The sequence below is a fragment of the Sminthopsis crassicaudata genome, chromosome 3 (assembly GCF_048593235.1).
Source record: "Sminthopsis crassicaudata isolate SCR6 chromosome 3, ASM4859323v1, whole genome shotgun sequence".
In the NCBI taxonomy this organism is placed as follows: Eukaryota; Metazoa; Chordata; class Mammalia; order Dasyuromorphia; family Dasyuridae; genus Sminthopsis; species Sminthopsis crassicaudata.
The window spans coordinates 247226691-247248474 of record NC_133619.1 but is presented as its reverse complement, the minus strand read 5'-3'; the positions used below and the strand labels follow the sequence as shown (position 1 = coordinate 247248474).

Below are 21784 nucleotides of genomic sequence, written 5' to 3'. Positions count from 1 at the left end.
AACAAGCGCCCTTTTTCAGAGTGCTCATATTGAGATTCCCAGCATGAAAGCAATGTCACTAAAACTGTCCCTTTCCTTATTCACCTCAAAGGTTCTACTATCCACCCCGCCTCCAGCATAAAAACCTCAATTCTGATAATTTGAAATTTTCAGAAAAATAAAAGTAGTTCTTCCTTACTAAAATACTGGTATTAGATATGTGAAATGATATTCTAAAGCACTGAATTATAGGTAAGTTAAATACCAGGCAACAATGATATAACAATGAGCTTAAACATTCCTGAGATCTAAAGTGTAAGAGACAAATCCAAGTCTGTAAAGTGAATCATTTTAGTGACCTGGATTAAAAAACAATAGCAGCAGCAAGACTAAAATACAGACTAAAAGTAGATCAAAATACTCACATGTAACCTCGAAACCTACTTAGGTCATTATTTGGCTTCTCACATTCAATTATACTGGTGAACTTCAAGGGATTGAATTCAGCATCCTGAAATTATAAAATTTTAACACATTAGATATATCTTAGCAAAGACTAATTTCAGTCATGTCTTATTAATGAAACAGAAATGATAATTCTCCTTATTTCTTATTATTAAAGGAACAGAAATGATAATTCTCCTAATCTAAAACTAGTCAGTTAATAAACACTTATTAAGTACCTCCTATGAACAAAACACTGTAACAAGCACTGTGGATACAATTATGAAAAAAAAATACAGTCTCTGCTCTCAAGGAACTGATAAACCAATGGGAAAGGAAACACACAAAAGAGACGGGAGCATGGGGATCTGAAGGAAAGATACCTGACATAAGTGGAAGGGGATAGGTTATGATCAAATCTAAAGAAGTACAGCTGGTAAATGCTTAATAAATGTTTCTGGATTTAAATTTACATTCACTCTCCTATAGTCATTTCCAATTCTTTTTGCTATGAACTTGTCCATAGGGTTTTCTTGGCAAATATACTGGAGTGTTTTGCTATTTCTCCAAATTGTCCCCATTTTACAGATGAGGAATTAAGGCAAATAGGGGTTAAATAACTTGCCCAGGATCACTGAACACAGATCTTCCTGATTCCAAGCCCACAGTTCTATCTACTGTACCACTCAGTTACATTATCGTTAGCAAATTTTCTGTGACCTGAATTCTCCTTTGGAGCTGTTTCTTTTCCAAATTAAATTCACTCTCACAATAGGGTTTTGCAGATAGTACCTCTCTTCTTTGCAATTCAGGATTTTAGAAAAAAACTTCACATTTAAGCTCTTCATGAATTTGTATAGAATGGTAAAAACTGCCTTGTTTTTGAAAAATCTTTTTATCATAATACTATGCTACATATGATACACAACCCAAATATACAATTAGATAACAATAGCTTATGTCTATCTCATGCTTTAAAGCTTACAAAGCATTTTACATATATTATCTCAGATTTAGAGCTAAAGCTATCACTTCAATCCTATCATTTAGAGATTAGAAATTAGGCATAAGGAGGTGAAGAAAGGTAAGTGGCAGATACAATATTAAACCTGTCTTTTTTACTTAATCATTAAATATACACAAAAAATACACTAACTTCAGTTGATGAATATTTGTTTAAACTGACAATATTTATGCATCATTTTCTATGTACAAGGGTAAATTCTTTTCTAAAATTGGTTGTTGTGTATGTTTCTTTAAATTTCTCAATGACCTATTACATAATAATCAGAATTTATATAAAGAGTTGGAAGGAATCTACAGAGTTCATCAAGTTCAACTTTGTAACATTTCCTAAATTGTTCCAGATAGGTGAATGTATGTAAAGTTTCATGTAGGAATAAAGAAAAACAAAAACAATGAATCTCTTCATTGTGCAGCATGATCTATTCAATAAATCATCGGTTTTGGCATGAGGAAAACTTGGGCTCAAGTACCACCTAGACAATTATTAGCCATGTGACTCTGTTGTACAAGTCCCTGAAGAATCCTGGATTTCAGTTTCCTCATCTGTAAAATGAGAGTTGAACTCAGATTTCTAAGTCAATTAGAATAATTTCTAAGTCAATTAGTTCAAAATCAATTTACCCTCAAATTCTATAATCTGCCTATTCCACCTCAAAACAAACAAACAAAAAACCCAGAGATGCCAAGTCCTGGGGGAAAACCTCAAAAAATCTCCATGACAAGTAATAGAGAATATGGGTGGGAAACCTGGGTGATACAACCAGCTCAGAAATCAATTACCTTTCAATATCCCTGGAGAACAATCCCTGTGAAAGGTCTAGAAATCTCTGAAAGACAGATAGAAAGACTGCCAGAAAGACAAAGACTCAGAGATAGAGACAGAAACAGATAGAGAGATGGAAACAGAAAGGCACAGAGGTAGACAAAGGACACAGAGACATTTAGAAAGAGAGATGGAGAGAGAGAAAGAAAAGAGGACAGTAAGATAGAAGACAGAAATAGCCTTGGAGAATATTTGGAAATGGTTTTCACCCACTTTAAGTAATGAAATAAAAGGCCCCTCAAGAGACTGTGATAAATGGAATTTGAGTCTGATAGAGCTGGAATGACCTTGGACAAATTATGAAACTCTTGTCTCACTAGCTTCATTTCTTTTGGGGGAAGATATGGCTTGAAAAAATATTAATTTTCCTTTCAAATTTTTTAAAAGGACTGTTTTTTAAAATCTGCTCATTTCCCCCCATTATGTAGAGATAAACATGTTCACAGATTAATTAATGGGAGACAATCTACTCTCTCTTTGCTCTGAAAATTGTCTTAGTTCTGAAATGGTGACTTAGGTTATCTACTCTGCATATTACAATGCTGTCCTAAAGATGTAATGAAATAATGTATATGAAAGTACTTACTGAGCAATTACAAAACATTAGGCAATTAAATAACTTATTTTCAACCTTTTTTCACCTATGGGATAATTTACTGTAGTGTAGGTAAGTCAAAGGCCTATGATATAATCAAGTATATTTTCTTTTGTTTTCTCCATGCATAGTGCATTTTCAAAATTAAGTTTTCCCTTGCTATTTGAAATATATTCCATACCTCAAAGTCCTTGATTTTTCACATGGAATATAAGTTACTCAGCACTGTTTATCAGGTCATCCCTACAGACATTTCCCAGCTTGTTCTAATATATTTGAAGACACTACTGGTGAATTGGCCTTGAGTCAGTAATCTAGCAGAAAAGACATGATATACACTTGCTGTCAGCAGAAATATACCTATTTGCAAAAGAGATATTGTATATACCTGAATGCAATCCAGGATTAATAGGCCTAGCTTTCAAATGCTTTTAAAAAAGGTTTTTCTTATCTATCTTAGAATAGGTAAGCTTCAAGGAGAAATGATTGTATCTTCTGAAAGTTATCCATGTTTTATATATTTTACAGATGGTTAATTGGTAAAGGTTTGCAGAATTTCATTTGTATACAAAATAATAATTAATAGTAATAAATACTGTCAAGGGATAAAGTTGAATTTATGAATGGGATGAAAATATTTCCTCAGTAAATTTATTTTACTAGTACTTTCAGTTTTAGATAGACAAAGACATTAGGGTAAAAAAAATAATGAAAAAGGAAGCATGGGTTTAATGAAGCACATCAGAAATTCTAAGATTTCTCTGTTAGCCTAAAGACATTGATCTAGTCTGTCAATTAAGTATTTAGACTCAGATACTATTTCTTTAATTAGAGTTGAGGAATAGTCACAAATAATTTGTCAAAGTCTGGAACAGCAATAACTTTATTTCCCAACTGATTAAACAAATAATCCATTTCAAATAAAGTATTTTATTTAATTTAGTTATTAACAGACTTGGGAAAATATTTTTTTGAGGTAAATATTCCTGTGGAAACCCTGCTTTGTCACTACAAATTCTCCATTCTAGATCTCTTCCTTTAAATGTTTTTCCATCTTCTTGGGCTCACTGGAACCCTGCTATTTTTAGAAGATAATCTCATCCCTAACTACCCTCTTGAGTTCTGAATTTTTCCTTTTCTTATTCACTCTTAACACACCTGAACAAAAAAAAGTTGACATAATTCTGCTGCTTCCTGGTCAATTTGCAATTGTCCCAGAGTCAGGAAGACTTGTTCAAAATTGGCCTCAGACACTTACTAGCTCTGTGACTCTGGGCAAACTCCTGCTTGCTTTAGTTTCCTCATCTATAAAATGGAAATAATAACAGCATCTATCTCCAAGTGTTACGAAGATCAAGTGAGATAATAATTGTAAAATGGTTAACCCAGTCCCTGCTGGCATGCTGCAAGTACTATATAAATGTTAGCAAATATTATTAATAGGCAACTAGATGACACAGTGGATAGGCCAGGTCTGGAGTCAATAAAACTCATCTGTGCAAGTTAAAAATCTGACCTCAGACACTTACTAGTTGTATGGTTCTGGGCGAGTCATTTATCCCTGCTTGCCTCAGTTTCCTCATCTGTAAGATGAGCTGGAGAAGGAAATGGTAAATCATTCCAGTATTTTTATTAAAAAACAAAAACAAAAAAAACCTCAAAAGAAGTTATGAAAAATTGGACACAGCTGAAAAACAACTAAATATTCTTATTATTATTTATTATTGTTATCCAGATTTACTGACTCAAAAGTTCTCTTCATTAGATACTTACTGAATCTGACTATATTATCCTTTCCAGGCCCATGTTATATTATTCTCATCTCAAGCAATCCAGTACAGTTACCATCTCCATCTCAAACTCTGGTTTCATAATTGGGGAAATTAAACACATTGACAAAAGTAACTATGTATAATTAGTTTCTCAATAAAGTACTAAGTATATTAAGTATGCTTAAAAAAAAATAAAACTTATACTTGCCTCTTCCACATCATGAGGCTAAGAGGCATCCCTATCATTTGGAAAATCCATGTAAAATTTTTTGACCTTTTTCTCATACCAGAGCAGAAGTCTGAATTTTTTCATCTTCTTTTATAGGATATTTACAGTATATTTGAATTGATATGCAATTTTATACATATCTTTTTTGCATTCTTGAGTTTTTAAACTTTTTTGTGTTGTCTGCTGGCTTTCAAATGTTAATTGCAGCTTCTACAAAACACTCCCCAAATTCTCATTTAATTTCTTATGCCAATATATATCTTTGATATATCAGAACTGTGATATAGAAGGAATAATTGTATAAGAATACCAATAATTTCAAAGAATATTTTCAAGTCTCTTTTAAAATTTAATTAAAAGCTTAGTGTTTAAAAGCTTATTAAGCTCCTATTTTATTTCCTTAATAATATAAACATTTCAGAAGTTTCATGCCTATTTGAAGTTTTGTGAACTGTCCAGAGATAGATATACTACCTTTTTTTTTTTTTTTTTTTTTTTTCTTAAAGAGGAAAGGAACTCTACATAATACATAATCCAGGATTTCCATGTAGAACGTGATTTTCATAGTATACTAATATTATGCTTGGCAGACAATGTAGTATGTTTAAAATATTTTGTCTTTGTAATTTTTTCTAAGACTATATATTTTACAGAGGTCAGGAATGCTAGTCTATTTAGACTCTGAGACTGTAGATACTGTATTCATAACATTATGTAAATAATTATGTGATTTGGGACAGGTCCACATTTATGAACTGTATCAATTTTGCTCTGCCATTTGGGGCAACTTAATAAGTTCTGTTTCAGACTGAAATAAACTAATTGGGATGCTGAATGTTTTTTTTAATAAATTCTATAAAATGATTTTCTAGTTTTTTGGTTATCTTCTCATTAGATGGGTAGACTGTAAGGGTAAAAGACTATTATGAGAGTCAAAAGTATTTTTGAATTTAGAGTATAACTCAAAACAACTTCAAAAATTAAAGATTTTAGAATTTCTTAGTATTGTTTTTAATACTATTAGGATGCCTAATTTTCCTTCTTGGTCTCACCAAAACAGCTAGGTAGTACCTTGTAAATTCCCTTCTCCTCAGAGATTCAGATCAAGCACCTCCTGTATGGGACTTTTCTTAAGTCCCTTGGGATACTAGATTATGTCCCCAATCATCATTGATCTATTTTATGTATGTATATCCATATGTATGTATAACTATGTTGTCTCTCCTGAGAGAATTTAAATCTCTAGAGTGCAGAGATTATTTTGTTTTTGTATTCTGGGGCCAAGTATAGAATTATCTACAAAACAGCTACTTAATAGATACTTACTGATTAATTTGGTATGTATGCATCACTATCTCTGTGTAATACAAGTTCCAAGTCACTCAAAAGACAATATGGAGCACTTGATGATAATTAGTAGACTATAACATTACCAATAAAGAATTGGTAAAGAAGAAAGGAAAGTTGCATCAGGAATATCATCAAAGGGCTATATGACTAGAGAAGAAAGTGGACCAATCAAGGAGTGGTACCAAGAAGAGATAATAAATGGACATCTTGAATCTATCACTGGTACCTATGCCTTCAATATAGTAGGTGGATCCCCTATAGAATTTATGGGAAGACATAGACAGTAGTCATAAAGAAGGCATGACTAGGTTATAAACCACTGAAAGAAGAACCCACATTATTGATGTGATCATATATTTATCCAAATGTCAAAGTATATTCCACATTTTCCCCCAAAGCTTTTTTGTTGTTGGTGGTGGTGGTTAGTGTTTTAGCATCATGGAATAAAGAACCAGAAATAGTAGAAAGAAGAAACAGTCAAGACTTTCAAAGAAACTATTTTTAAAAAGTAAAGCGAAGTAGGATAAGCAATACTAGACCTTAAACTATAGAGTATAAGGCAGTAATTATCAAAATTATCTGGTCCTGATTAAAAAAACAGAAAGGTAAATCAGTGGAACATAGTTTAGGTACAAAATGCAACAGTAAATGATTATAGTAACCTTGTGTTTGGCAAATGTAAAGGTTGAAGTTTATAGAATAAGAATTCATCATTTGGTAAAAATTGCTTGGAAAGCTAGAAAGTAGTCTGGCAGAAAGTGGGCATAGAAATCTATTACCTACCAGATTTATAGATAGGACAACAATGTATGAATAAACGAGAGATAAAGAGCACTGTGAGGTGTAAAATGAGTAATTAAAAAGTTTTGTAGAAATAAAACTGATGCAGTTAAAATTAGAAAGAAAAGCAAAAAATGAGGGGGATTTTATACAGTCTGTCAGGTAAAGGTTTCATTTCTCTAATATAGAAAGAACTTTTGTAAACACAAGTTTTGATGAAAAAAATCAATATAAGATAATCATATTAATTATTAAAAATACTATAAATCATTACTATGTAGTGAAATGAAAATTAAAACCACTTTGAGATTCCATCTTGCATCAATTAGACTGGCTAAAATGAAAGATGCCCTTAAATTGAGAAATGGATAAACAAGTTCTAGTTCACAATTGTGATGAAATACTACTGTGATACAAGATACGATGATCTGGTTGATTTTAGAAAAACATGGAAAGACTTGCATGAAATAATGAAAAATGAAATGAGAAGTACTAAGAGAATTTTGTTCATAGTAACAGAAATACTAAAAATAACTGTGAATAACTAATTCACCTTGAATGTCATAAATACTTAAACCAAATACAAAGGACTTATAAAGGAAGATGCTTTCCACCTCCAATAAAAGAACTGATAAACAGAATTATGTATAATATGGCTTTACATATGTGTGAATGTACATTTGTTTGTGTCTGTCTGTGTGTTTAATTGTCGCCTTCTCTATGGAGGGTAGAAATGGAGGGAGAAAAAAAAGTAAATAGCCTGAAATGGAAATTTATGGTTTTATATTGAATCATCTCAATATGTGTGCTATGTATATAGAAATGTTTTTCTTTTTCTTTTTTCTTTTGGTCTTTTTAAATTTAAGTTCAAAATCAATTAAAATGTTTTTTTAAACTAGCAGAGAAAAAATAAAGAATCACAAAGAGAAATAAAATAAAAACAAAACACAATCTATCTTGGATTTCTTTGATATTTGATCCTTATTATCTGATTGCTTGACTTGTGATCTATGCACTTTGTTCTACATGCCATGACATGTCACAGGTAGGGAAAGTATCAAGGTGCTAATATATAGCAAATTTTAATTTTTATCTCTAAGCCATTCTTTTCAAAGCAGTACTTTCAACATTGTTTTATGGTCTCTAGGGCTATTTGTCCCACTGCAGACAGCAACATTATCAAACATTTAGACTTGAACTTGTACTTGGGGTTTCCTGACCCAAGAAAACTTAGCAAAATAATTTTTCTGGGGTTTCTTGTAAATGTTTTCATTTTCTGGGTACTTTGCAGAAAGCATATTCCTTCTTTTAAATCAAAAGTATTAAGGAGCAGATATCTTAAGTGTTTCCCTTAGGCAACACTGCCAAATAATTGAGATAATTCAAGCAGACCATTATTTTCACCTGAATTATTGAAATAATAAATAATTGGAGCAACTTTTGTTTTTACTTCCCCATTCAATTTGTATTTCCACAGCCCCTGGTATTGTGTATTGAATGTAAACACTTTGGGGACACACAAGGAGTACAGGCAGTGTAGCCCTATTCATGAAAAACAATATTGTTAGTCAAAATGATTCAAGGTTAGTCTGTTTTTTTTTTTTTCCTCTATTAAACAATGTTATACTAGTAGGTTACAATCCTGACCAATATTTGGTTGGTTAACTTTTGGTTGAAATCAACCTAAACATCATATTTGATCAACTGTAAGTGATATGATGCAAGTATACAAAAAATTTTTTTTGAAAGTGTATATAAAATCATACCATTTTCACATTGGAAGAGACCTTAGGAGTCTTTTAATCCAACAAAGTGAAGATTGCAGGGAAGAAATAAGAATTTATATAGTGCTTACTATATGCCAGGCACTGTGTTAAGCATATTTTACAAATATTATCTCATTTTATTTTCACAATTCTGGTGGTGTTTTCATTTCACAGTTAAAGAAACTGAGGCAAAAAGGCTAAATGACTTGCCCGGGATTTGAACTCATGTCTTCTTGACTCCAGGCTCAGATTTCTTATCCTGTGCAAACTAATTGCAACTATCTTCCTTTCATTTTAGAGATAAGAACCAGGATTAAGTCTTGCCTAAAACCATTTATCTAGTAAATGATAATATACTTTGGATACCATACTCTTTAAACTATGTCAAGCTGCCTTAATTGATTTATAACAAACAACTAATCAAATTATAATTTTATAATCACTTAGACAACTATATTATAGCTGGCTATTATCTTTCTCAATGCTCTTCAGTAGAAGGACTTAATGCATCCTAAGATCTCATATGGAATTTTTTTGTCTGGGACTTGAGGTTTTTTGCTACCATTTTTTTTGCAATCCATTAAAATTCCCAAGACTTTTTTAAAACTCTGAATTGTCATCTACACATGGTTAATATGATACAATATTATAATCTGTTGTGTAAAAGTTTTACTACTTTTTTTTTTTTTTTTTTTTGCTATTGCTGACAATTCACAACACAAATCAAAAAGGAAATGGGTACAATATTTACAGTAAAAATACTCAAGAGTTTATGTCCAGTTAACTTTTTATGAGTCATGAGCTTTATAAGGCTCTGTTGAAGATATTTTTACAGGTATTTTAGGGATGTTTTTCTTTTCTCAAATTTTTATTTTATTTTCATGAAGATGTCCTTTGTCTCTCCACTGAGAAAGCAAAATAAAAAAAATTCTCTAACAGATTATATATATATATATATATATATATATATATATATATATATGTAAAATCAAGGAAAATAAATTTTTATACTATGTCCAAAAGTAAAGTCTCAGTCTGTACTCTGACTCCATCCTCTCTCTGTCAGGATGGGGGTACCATATTTTATCATGACTCCTACAGAACTGAGGTTGGCTGTCATGTTATTGAGGGTTCCTTAGGCTTTCAAAGATAATTATTTCTACAATAATATTGTTATTGTATGAATCTTTCTCCTGGTTCTCCTCACTTTACTTAGCATCAGTTCATACAAGTCTTTCAAATTTTTTTCTGGAAGGCAGGAATCTTTGAACACATATGGGTCTATTTGATGGCTTTCTGAGAAAACAAAACAAGGTCTTCCATTTTTATTTCCTTCCTTTTCTCACTATAGAACTTCCTGAAGCAAATGTAATCACTACAGATGATTTAGTCCCAAATTTCTGCTTGAAAATAGAGCCTTTGAGAACTAGAGATCATTATTGATCACAAAATAGAAAATTTTGATTACATCAAATTAAAAAGCTTTTGTTCAAACAAAACTAATGCAAACAAGATTAGAAAGGAAGTAACAAATTGGGAAAACATTTTTACAGTTAAAGGTTCTGATAAAGGTCTCATTTCCAAAATATATAGAGAACTGACCCTAATTTATAAGAAATCAAGCCATTCTCCAATTGATAAATGGTCAAAGGACAATGTCAAACAGACAATTTTCAGATGATGAAATTGTAACTATTTCCACTCATATGAAAGAGTGTTCCAAATCACTATTGATCAGAGAAATGCAAATTAAGACAACTCTGAGATACCACTACACACCTGTTAAATTGGCTAACATGACAGGAACAAATAATGATGAATGTTGGAGGGGATGTGGGAAAAGTGGGACAATGATACATTGTTGGTGGAGTTGTGAAAGAATCCAACCATTCTGGAGAGCAATCTGGAATTATGCCCAAAAAATTATCAAACTGTGTATACCCTTTGATCCAGCAGTGTTACTACTGGGATTATATCTCAAAGAAATACTAAAGAAGGGAAAGGGCCCTGTATGTGCCAAAATGTTTGTGGCAGCCCTTTTTGTGGTGGCTAGAAACTGGAAAATGAATGGATGCCCATCAATTGGAGAATTATTGGGTAAATTATGGTATATGAATGTTATGGAATATTATTTTTCTGTAAGAAATGACCAACAGGATGAATACAGAGAGGCTTGGAGAGACTTACATGAGCTGATGCTGAGTGAAATGAGCAGAACCAGAAGATCATTATACACTTCAACAACAATACTGTATGAGGATGTATTCTGATGTAAGTGGATATATTCAACAAAGAGAAGATCTAATTCAGATCCAATTGATCAATGATGGACAGAATCATCTACACCCAGAGAAGGAACACTGGGAAATGAGTGTAAACTGTTTGCATTTTTGTTTTTCTTCCCAGGTTATTTTTACCTTCTGAATTCAATTCTTCCTGTGCAACAAAAAAATTCGGTTCTGCACACATATATTATATCTAGGATATACTATAACATATTTAACATGTATGGGAATGCCTGCCATCTAGGGGAGGGGGTGGAGGGAAGGAGGGGAAAATTCGGAACAGAAGGGAGTGCAAGGGATAATGTTGTAAAAAAAAGTACCTATGCATATGTACTGTCAAAAAAAGTTATAATTATAAAATTAATTTAAAAAAAAAGAAAAAGAAAATTAATTAATTAATTAATTAAAAAAAAAAGAAAAGAAAGAAAGAAAATAGAGTTTAAATTTTCTGTTATCTTGGATCTAACATTGTGCTCTATAAAGCTACAAAAGGCCTATAATGGTATAAAGAGGTATAAAATCACCCCTTACCTGCACTAAATAGTATCTTTTCTTGTTTCAGAATATCCTCACCCTAACTCCTTCTGCCTCTCAGAATCCCTAGTTTCCTCTAAAGGTCAGTTCTACACGAAACCATTTCTCATCTCCTTAATGGCTAGTGTCTCTTCATTTTTTATCTATCCAATGATTCTACTTGGGTAAAAAATTTTAACTTCTTTGGTTCTCAGTTTCCTCATCTATAAAATGAAGGACCTTTATGATCCTTACAAGTTCTTGATCCTATGATCTTGGAAGTAATGCTGTCATTCAGTAACTTCAGTTTGTGTCTGAGTCTACCATTTAATGACTATGAGCTAAGTAAGAATTGAGACAAAATGTAGCCTAATACAATTATCACCAAAAAAAAAAAAAAAAAAAAAATCAGACTGGCCAGGAGAAGACCCTTAAAGCTTCTAGCCAGAATAGAAAACAATTGATATTTATTCTCATTCTAAGTAACTTTTATTACATGGTTATGAGATAAACTCCTTTGGTCCACTCATTTTATTTCCTTTCTTTTATTTCTATATTTTTCCCTTCAGTTTATATCTGGCTTCTCCATATTCTATGCTCTTAGTATACTGTAAGGCCAATATATAATTATCTAATAACTGGGGAGAGGTGTAAAAAGTAATGGGATAGACTAAAGGAAGAGATTAGTAATAGGAGCTATATATAGTCAGGGTGGTCTTTATGAGGAAAAAAAAACTAAGATAAGGTCAATTATGTGTTATCTGCTAAGGAGGAAAATTAATTGTTTAGAGGCTTTTAAATGTAGATCTTTGTCATAAAAGACCAAAGAAAATAAAGGCCTCTCCTTTTAAAGATAAAATCTGGTCAAGAAACTTCCCAGATATGATACTTACATAATAGCACAGATAGTAATAATAATAATAGCAATTATCATCAATTAGCCCTCAGATTTTGGTCACTTTTCCCTAGTTCTTCCTCACCTTCCTCTGGTGTTAAGGATGGGATTTAGAAAGGCCAAGGAGAGGGGAGAAAGATTTTCAGGTGTCAGGAGTGTCATTTTCATATGGCAAAAGTGGGTAGAATTATAATCAATGTGAATAACTGTGAAGAGTATGGCCTCATTGGAGAAAGGTATTCTCACTGGGAAATACAGAAGAAAAAGTTACAGAACAAGAGTAGGGAGAGGCTGCAGAAAGAAGAGAGGTATATGTTAAATAAATGAATTGAGATTTTAACTTGGGATCAGGACCATGAGGTTTTTGATTTTGGTTTTGTTTTGATGTTTCCTCTACCTCCAATCCCAAACCATTGGAAGGACTTTAGAAAGCAATGTTTAGGAAGATTAATTTGGTGAAGGGAGAAAATTGGTTCAGCAAGACTTGCTTGCTTTCTATTGTGAAAATTCAGGTACAAGGAGATCAGAATTTGGAATAAAGTGGCAATGAAAAGAGAAAAGAAAAGACAACATGATCAGGAAGTCACAGTTAAAATGTGTGAGTAAAAGTCCCTAAAAGGTCAGTTAGTAACTCTTTAGTATCTTCTTTTGTGTAAATGCTAAAAAATCAAAAAAGGAATAGTTGGGGAAGAGAGAGGTTTTTTCTTAACTAATATGGCATAGAACAATAACAAATTTTGTCCCAAGACATCACTTTATTTTAAAATCGATATTTGATAAAAGCAAAAGTAATAAATCCTAGGGTACCAAATTATATAATTTTTTTAAAGTTCACAACCAAAACCCTTTCCCTTTTCTCCTCTACTACCTTTCCTTTCTTCTTCTCTTTCCCTCCCTCCTCTTCCTCTCTCCTTTCTCTCTCCACATCCCTCCTTCCCTTCTTTTTCTACTTACTCCTTTCCTCCTTCCCTTCCTTTCCTCCTTCCCTCTTCCCCACACAGATATTGCTGCTGTCAGTATTCTGATCTTTTTTTCCCCCTGAGGCTGGGGTTAAGTGACTTGCCCAGGGTCACATAGCTAGGAAGTGTTAAGTGTCTGAGACCATATTTGAACTCGGGTCCTCCTGAATTCAGGGCTGGTGCTCTATCCACTGCACCATCTAGCTGCCCCCAGTATTCTGATCTTGGCAGAATTTGGGAATCTATCTAGTCCTTGAGTTTAAATCATTTTTTCCTATACTTCATTTCTAACCTTCTGTAATAAGATCCAGGCTTCAGAAAAAATGTAGACTAATTTGGAAGGTTTACAAAGACTGTGAGGAAGAATGATAATTTAGAATGATTATATTGTATTGTATAATATATTGAATAAAACAGCTAAAAGTTACCTTTGAAAAGAACTGAGTCAAAAAGATACAAAAAAATATATTTCTCTTGCAACCCCTCCCATCTCTGGGTCAGAAAGTATCATTTATTTCCACAAATCCTTATTTGCACAAAATGTTAATATAAGCCAATAGTTTGACATAACTTCAAAAAAGGTAATGCAATCTCTTGTTTCAGTTTTCCAAGGCCTCACAATTTTATTAATATAAGTTAATCAATGTACATCATGTCAATAAAGTTTTAGAATATAAAATCATGAGGGTGGAAACTAATTTTGATTGTGTATTATAACTATGGATCACAAAGTCGTTGCTTAATAAATGTTTGTTGAATTAACCAGCAACCAACTTCAGCCATTCCTCTAAAAAGCTTTCTAGTTCACCTTTAAATTCTGATGAGACATCAGAGAAGGATTGTAGGGAAAGGCAGTTTGACATTATATTAGTGCAAATACAATATGTCTTTTTTTTTTTTTTTTTTTTTTTTTTTGTTCAGTCAAGTCCAACTCTTCATGATCCCCTTTGGTATTTTCTTGACAAAGATACTGGAGTGCTTTGTCATTTCCTTCTTCAGCACATTTTACAGATGAAGAACTAAGGCCAATAGGGTTAAGTGACAGCCAAGCTCATATAGCTTGAGGCTGTATTTGAATTCAAATCTTTCTGACTCCAGACTCAACACTATCCTGAGAGAAATTCTCACTATTGAGGAGATACAAAAAAATTTTTTTTCCTGGTTCCTCATTCTCTGATAAGTCAAATTAGTATCTGAGGAATAAGGTTAATAATGAGATTCGATTTAGCTTTCTCCCCATCTCATTCAGACTTTACCCAAGTGGTTGGAAACCCATTTATTGGATTGATAAAGGCTGAGGTGGTATGAATGATTGAGCCCACAACTCCTTATTAGAAGAGATCCACTTCTCATTGTATAATTCACATTCACATACTCATAATAATATTCATTCTTTCATTAAATGTTAACCAATCAGAGTTGATTGCCATATTTTGGGAATACCAAAGATATATGTGTCAAGAAGTTGCCATGATCCCTCTTTGGTTCATGAGAGTCAGTTCATAAGAGTCTTTTTATTAACTATTTGCTAGTTACTAACAATTACTAAATGATTAATTACCCAGAAATTATATCTCTTGATCTTTTTATTCATCATAATCCTGTATAAAAGATTGCTTTAACCTGTTTCCTTGCTGGTTCTGTGGCTGTAGGACCTGTCTTGGTGTGCTATTTTATAGTTGCCCAGAAGTGCTTATTCTGCCACCCTGGCTCCTAGAATTGTTTCTATACATCTCAACTCTCTGAGTTACCTAGATCCCTAACAAATGTGGTGTAATGGTCAAATGAAAGGAAAAACAAGCTCCATCATACTAGGCAATGATGAATATCCAAAAAGATACCAAGGGAAACCATTTAAACGTGAAAAAAACCAAACAAGAGCAAAATTCAGGAAGGCAATTGACAAACTGAAAGGCATTTGATGTAAGGGGTCTGGAAACTATATTGTTTAAGAATTATCGTAGAAAAAAAAGTTAAAATTTAGCCCCAAAAGATTTATGGGTGACTTCTACCATTTGAAAGCTGTCATGTACTCTGTGTCCCCTTGCAATGTAGAACTAGGAAAAAATTAATACAAGTTTTAAGGAGTTAGATTTCAGTTTAAGAGAAAGAGGGGCTTTCTAATATATGGAACCACCTAATAATTGAATGAGTCGAATACAAGTTGTTTATACAAGGACCTCATCTGTTGGGACAAATTCAGGAGGTTTGTCTACACTGGAAAGTTGTTTAGATCAAAGCTTCTTTAACCGTGGGTCACCCCAAAGGCAGTTGCATAACTGGATGTAGGGTCACGAATAATTTGGTAGCAGTAAAAAGTTTCTGAATGTACAACAACCAAAAATTAATTCAAAATCAAACACATAATGAATCCATGGTGTTTCTGGCAGCACTTGCCAGTGATATATAGAGCCACTTCACCATAGCCTTGGTTCTCAAATATTCCACCAAGATTTAATTCTTTATAAAAAATTAAACAAGCAGATCCCATCTCATAAGTATGCAAATTTGCTTTTGTCTTTAATAAATGAAAAAATTATATGTATGGTAGAGAATTATTTTAAAATATATTTACTTAGGGTCACACAAAAATTTCTCAGATAAGAAGGGGTCACAAGTGGAAAAAGTTTAAGATGCCCTGATTTAGACTATTTGAAAAACTTTCCTACCTTCATTAATGTAAAGATTGTTATTTTAGAATAGTAAGATGTAACCTTTTGTATGTTATGGGGCGCTGTGGCAATGTGCTGAAACCTATGGATCCATTTACAAAATAATGTTTTTAAAGCATGAAATAAAGGCACCCAATTACATTAGCATAGTTATTGACATATTTTATCAAAACAAGTAAATGGAACCAAAGGGGAAAAATTCTTACTTGAGAAGTTTCTCCATGCATTGTGAGCTCTGTCCTACTTACTTTATCAACAAGGTTTCCAAATTTATGTACAGATTCAAGTATTCTACGTGGCACTATTCCCTAAATGGAATCTGAGCAACCCTCATCAAGAAGCTGTTACCATACTATCTATACATTTGGGAAACTGGAAAACAGCATGCATACGTGCATGAAAACATATGGTGAGCTGTAGAAATGAATTAGAGCAGCCTAGCTGGCTGGTGTTTTCTTGCCTTTCTATGACTGGGAGAGAGACAATTCCTACAGAATTGTTCAGAAGATGTCAAAATCCTCTGAACACTGGAAAGGACAAGGAGAGTGTCAATTAGTTTCTAAATTTAGAGGGCAACTCAAGATTTCAGTAGATAATAAGAGATTTTTCACTTACAGTGCTAATTTTCCTCACCCATTTTAATGGAATATTCTTACAGCATGTTGTATTGAGGAGCAGGTACTGAAGCCAAAAGCAATTGCTTATAAAACAACCATCCTCTTAAAATTACAATATGGTCTGAATTATTAGTACCTATTTTTACCATAAGAAAAGGGCAAATTATTTATCTAAATAATAATTGCTATTCCACCTGCATCCATTCCATTTTTTGACAAAATAAAATGCCCCTTTAAAGGAGAGCTCCATTTAATCCCTACTATTTTCCAAGGTAGATTTTCTATTAAAGTCATCTCAAACACCATACAGTTTCCAATGGGTAACCTGCTCATTATCACCTCTCTGCTAATCTGTTTTAACTAGTACATTTTGTCATGACTGCTCAGATATATGTAATTTATGATACCTTTTAAGATCTACCTCAAATTCAACCACCTAAAGGAAATCATTTCTAATTTTTCTAAATTTCCTTAAGCTGCCATTCTTTCCATTTCTACCAACAGTTACAGTCTATATCAGATAGTCTAATGAGGGTGCTAGATAGTACATTGGAGTAAATGTTGGATCCAGTCAGAAAGAGCTGTATTCAAATTCAGCTATATGACTGCACAAGTCAGTTAAATTCATTTGAGGGTTTTTGTTGTTGTTGTTGTTTGGAGGGGGTGGGGGACCAAAGATACTGTTGTGTTTAACTCCTCCAGCTCATCTTACATAAGAAATGTGTAGCAAAAACTGGTTTGATTGATAACAAAGTTTCACATTTCAGTTTGTGTACTAACAGTTGCCTTACAACAGGATCCACTTTACTTAGAATCCCAGAAGCTGATTAGGGATCTTTGTCCTCATATCCACAGCCCTAATCTTTATGAGAAAGTATTATTTAAAAAAGAAAAAAAGAGGCAGACAGGAGGACCTGAGTTCAAATATGACCTCAGACACTTAACACTTCCTAGCTGTGTGACCCTGGGGAGCCATTTAACCCCAATTGCCTCAGGAAAAAAAAATGCATTGGTCTGTCAATAGATGAAAGTGAAACAGAAGCTTCTTCCATTATCATTGAGCAACCAATCTAACACAAAGTTCTCTCCAAAGTTATCTTTACTCTTAAATGAATGTGAAATTTCTGAAAGGAGGAAATAAAAAAAATTGGGGGTTACAATTCCAACAGCAAATCTTATTTTGGGCCATGAAGCTAATGATAGAGTAAGCAGTTTACCTCATGCCTGTCTAAATCAGAGGGTTACATGGAAATTGGCACTGGCTCAATTTGAACAAGATAAAAGCAAAGTAGGCATGGGAAAGTATGTCAGGAATATAAGAGAGGAATTTTTAACCCAATTTCTCTAAGTTGCACAACATTGGAATGCTCTTAAATAGAAAGCTATTTTTTTTTTTCCAGTTTAGAATTAGTATAGCCAGGGGTGGGAGGACAGCAGTTAGGTGGAAGAGTGGTCAAGTACTGGGCTTAGAATCAGAAGACTCACTGCTATGAGTTCAAATCCAACTGCAAACACTTACTAGCTGTGTGATTCTGGGCAAGTCACTTCACTCTATTTGGCTCAACTTCCTTAATTATAAAATGAGGTAAAGAAATGACAAACCACCCAAGTATTTTTGCCAAGTAAATCCCAAATGGAATCACAAAGAGTCATATATGACTGAAATGAGTCAAAAATAAGAACTCTGTGACCCACATAATAATGGTGATATTTATACAGTACTTTAATATCTGAAAAGCACTTTACGTATATTAATTTTTGAGATTTATAAAAACTACAGATATGATTATTCTCATTTTACAGTTTAAAAAAAAAACTGAGGTTAACTAAAAGCTAATTGAGTTGTCCACTGTCATAGAACTATAGATGGCATCCTTTTTCAAACCTAAGTATTCCTGACTTGAATACCAAAACTATTTGCTATGCCATGCAAATTCTAGATCCTATTATTATTTTTCTATGTTCATTATTTTTATGAAGTCTGCCCCTTATGTCCAATCTAAATCCCTTACTCTAATTTACACCTATTTTCTTTTGTTCTCTCTTCAAACAGGGTAATATTCTCATAACAACTCATGAGACTTTCCTTTTTGTTTTTTTTTTTTTTTTTGCCAAAAGAAAAATGTAATTTCAAAAACATACTTTATGTCATACAATTCATTGACTACTCTCTATTTTCTTTACCTAATATCCAACCTCTTTTCTTCACCTGATCTACAAGAAATCTGAATTATGTATGTAATCATAATACTTTCAATAGATATTTTTAGCAATGGTCATGTGAGGATATGTTGAACTGATAAGGCAGCAGAAAGTTCTGTCAATTCTCTTACCTACAACTTTAAGTTATTTGGATTATTCTTTTCTTCTGGGGTGATCTTCTCCCCAGGCACTTCCATGGTCTTTGCTTTCAATCCAATCCCACACCTACCCCACCCCCAAAAGCTGAAATATACACCTCAATACTAACTCAATAAATTCTAATATCCAAAGCTACTAATTCAATAACCTAGAGCAGTGGTCCTCAAACTTTTTAAATAGGGGCCAGTTCACTGTCCCTCAGACTGTTGGAGGGCCGACTATAGTAAAAACAAAAATTCACACTCTGTCTTTGCCCCTCAGCCCATTTGCCATAACCTGGTGGGCTGCATAAATGTCCTCAGCGGCCCACGCCCACGGGCCATAGTTTGAGAATCCCTAGCCTACAGGAACTATGCTAAAAGTATTCATTCAACTTTGAGAAGTTACAAATAAATGAATCTATAACTCTCTATATCAGAGCTCCCAAAGAGAAGATCACACAGACTAAAATACTACATTTTAAAATCTCTCTCAGCCATCTAATTGCTCCTCTCTCTTCTGCACATAAAGTTTAGCAGAACAGTTTACCAATATGGGTGGTTAACAGCTTTTGTCACATTTTCTAGCTTTATGAGACAAAGTAAATGATCAAAACCAGAAAATTAAACAAAAGAACAAAAAGAAGTATCTCTTGCCCCTTCTCCACCAAATCAAAACATAAACCACAGAAATCTTTAAGCTGATCCTCCCTTTTTTCCTACCTACCCTTTCTTGGGGGGTTGGGGGGGAAGAATAAGAGAAAAGAAAAAATCATTAGGATCTTCCTACAGCCTGGAAAGTAGCTCTTCCCCCTTCACTTTCCCCTTTCTTCTTCCTCAGGCTCCTCCTCCTGTCACTTTCTCTTCACTTTCTCTTCCTCTTAAATTCAAAATCTGGTAGGGACTGGCTCATGCATCAAGGAAAACTTCCCAGGGGTCAAGAAGGAAGATTTTCAAGATTATCTAACCCAAACAAAGTGATAGCTATTTCTCCTATCTAGATCTCCTCAGCAACACCAAAGCCAAGATAAACTCAACCCCGACAGATTTTCAATAAGAACCTAATTCTTTCACCACTGTTATTTGAACTGTAAACATTTTTTTTCTCTATAATGAAATATTTCTCAACTCTTTAGATTTTCTTCAGAAAGCTTAGCCAAAAGACAGAGCTGGAGTGCAGAATTTTACAACTCTTAAGACATCTCAAAAATGAGCCAGCCAACTGTAAGCAGCGAGGTGGTGCAATGAGGATACAGCCCCAGACTTGGAAGACTGGATTTCCAATCTGACATCAGACACTTAATAGCTATATGACCCTTGGCAAGTCACTTCATCCTATTTGTCTCAGTTTAACACAGCTGTAAAATAAACTAGAGCAAGAAATGGCAATCCACTCCAGTATATTTGCCAAGATTATTTTAGTCTTAATCCCTGAATGGCCTTTGCCTCAGTCAAAGTGAGACCTGTTAAAGACCACTGCATCTTGGAACATCTCCAATCATCGGGATCTATGTCTTACTTCTGGGCCCAGATGGCTCTGGAGGAAAAAGTTAGCCAGGTGACCTTGCATTGCACAGCCCTCCCTCACTTAAATCTAATTCACATGAATATTATGGCATCATCTTACTGATGTCATGATTATCTTTGAGAAAAAAAGACACACAACATTAACCAAGAAAGCCCCAAATTGGGATCACAAAGTATCAGAACTGAACAATAAAAACTGTGGTTTAGTACAGTTAAGTGTCTTGACTTAAGCTTAGTCAGCCAGTCTTCTAATTGTCATTCAATACTTTTTCAGCTTTTGATTGTTTTTGTTATTTCTAAATTCTCCTTAATTTCCTTATATTCATAGTCTAAAGTAGTTATGTTTGCTTCTGTAATGAATTCAAGGAATCCATTTTGGTCTAAAACAGACTAATAGATGCCTAAAAGAAAACTCAGGAAATGCCCATGATGCCAGGCCATTAAGCAGAGATTGCAGAGGTATCAGGCCACTTTCATTCTTCACTCTATATCAAAGCACAACATTCTACTGAACTGCCCATCATATTAATTTGACCTTGTAAAGTACACTTAAATTCATGCACATTCCTGGGTATGAGTTCTTTCTACATTTATTTTAAGGGTCTCAAGATCTTTACTATACCTAGGAAGATCGTGCTCCTGTATTCCTAGTCTCCCAGGTCTTTGGAGAAGTGTCCATTTATTTCTATAATTCTATATAATTTTATAATTCTTTGTAGAATTATAGAAAGAACAGTGAACAGCTTGCCCTTTGAGTCAGAAAAATCTGAGTTTAAATCTCAACTCTAAGTCACATTGGTCATGGGACCTTCAAAGTAAGTCATTTAAATCCTTTATTACCCACTGATACTGGGTATCAAAAGACCCTGTGGAACCCAGCAAGGTCAGGGAGTAAACCTGGGACAAGCTGCCACTGCCCACAGCTTCTCCAGTTGCAAGCTAGCTCAAAGCAGTGTTGCAACCCAGTGCTTTTTTAGAGTGACAGAAGAAATGGATATGCTCATGGATGAGACACACTGTAGGCGGAAGCCACAGCAAGCTTTATACTGTTAGTTTGGTTCCTTACCCCTCCCTTTAAGATTCCAATTGGTCAGATTTACAGTCATAATTAGTTACAATCGGTCAGATTTAGTCACATATAATTAGTCAGATTTACAATCAAAATTATAAATGGTCATATTAACAATTAGAGTTATAATTGGCTGGATTTATA

The 21784-nt window shown here is 33.5% G+C and overlaps 1 protein-coding gene across 1 annotated transcript in view; it reads right to left on the bottom strand.

Annotated features, from left to right (window-relative positions):
• The window catches only part of ATP10A (ATPase phospholipid transporting 10A (putative)), a 254377-nt gene that overhangs the window by 76111 nt on the left and 156482 nt on the right, over window positions 1–21784 (bottom strand). Inside the window, exon 3 of the mRNA XM_074300324.1 lies at window positions 405–490. Coding sequence (XP_074156425.1) covers window positions 405–490 — 86 coding nt within the window. The remainder of the gene's footprint in view (window positions 1–404; window positions 491–21784) is intronic.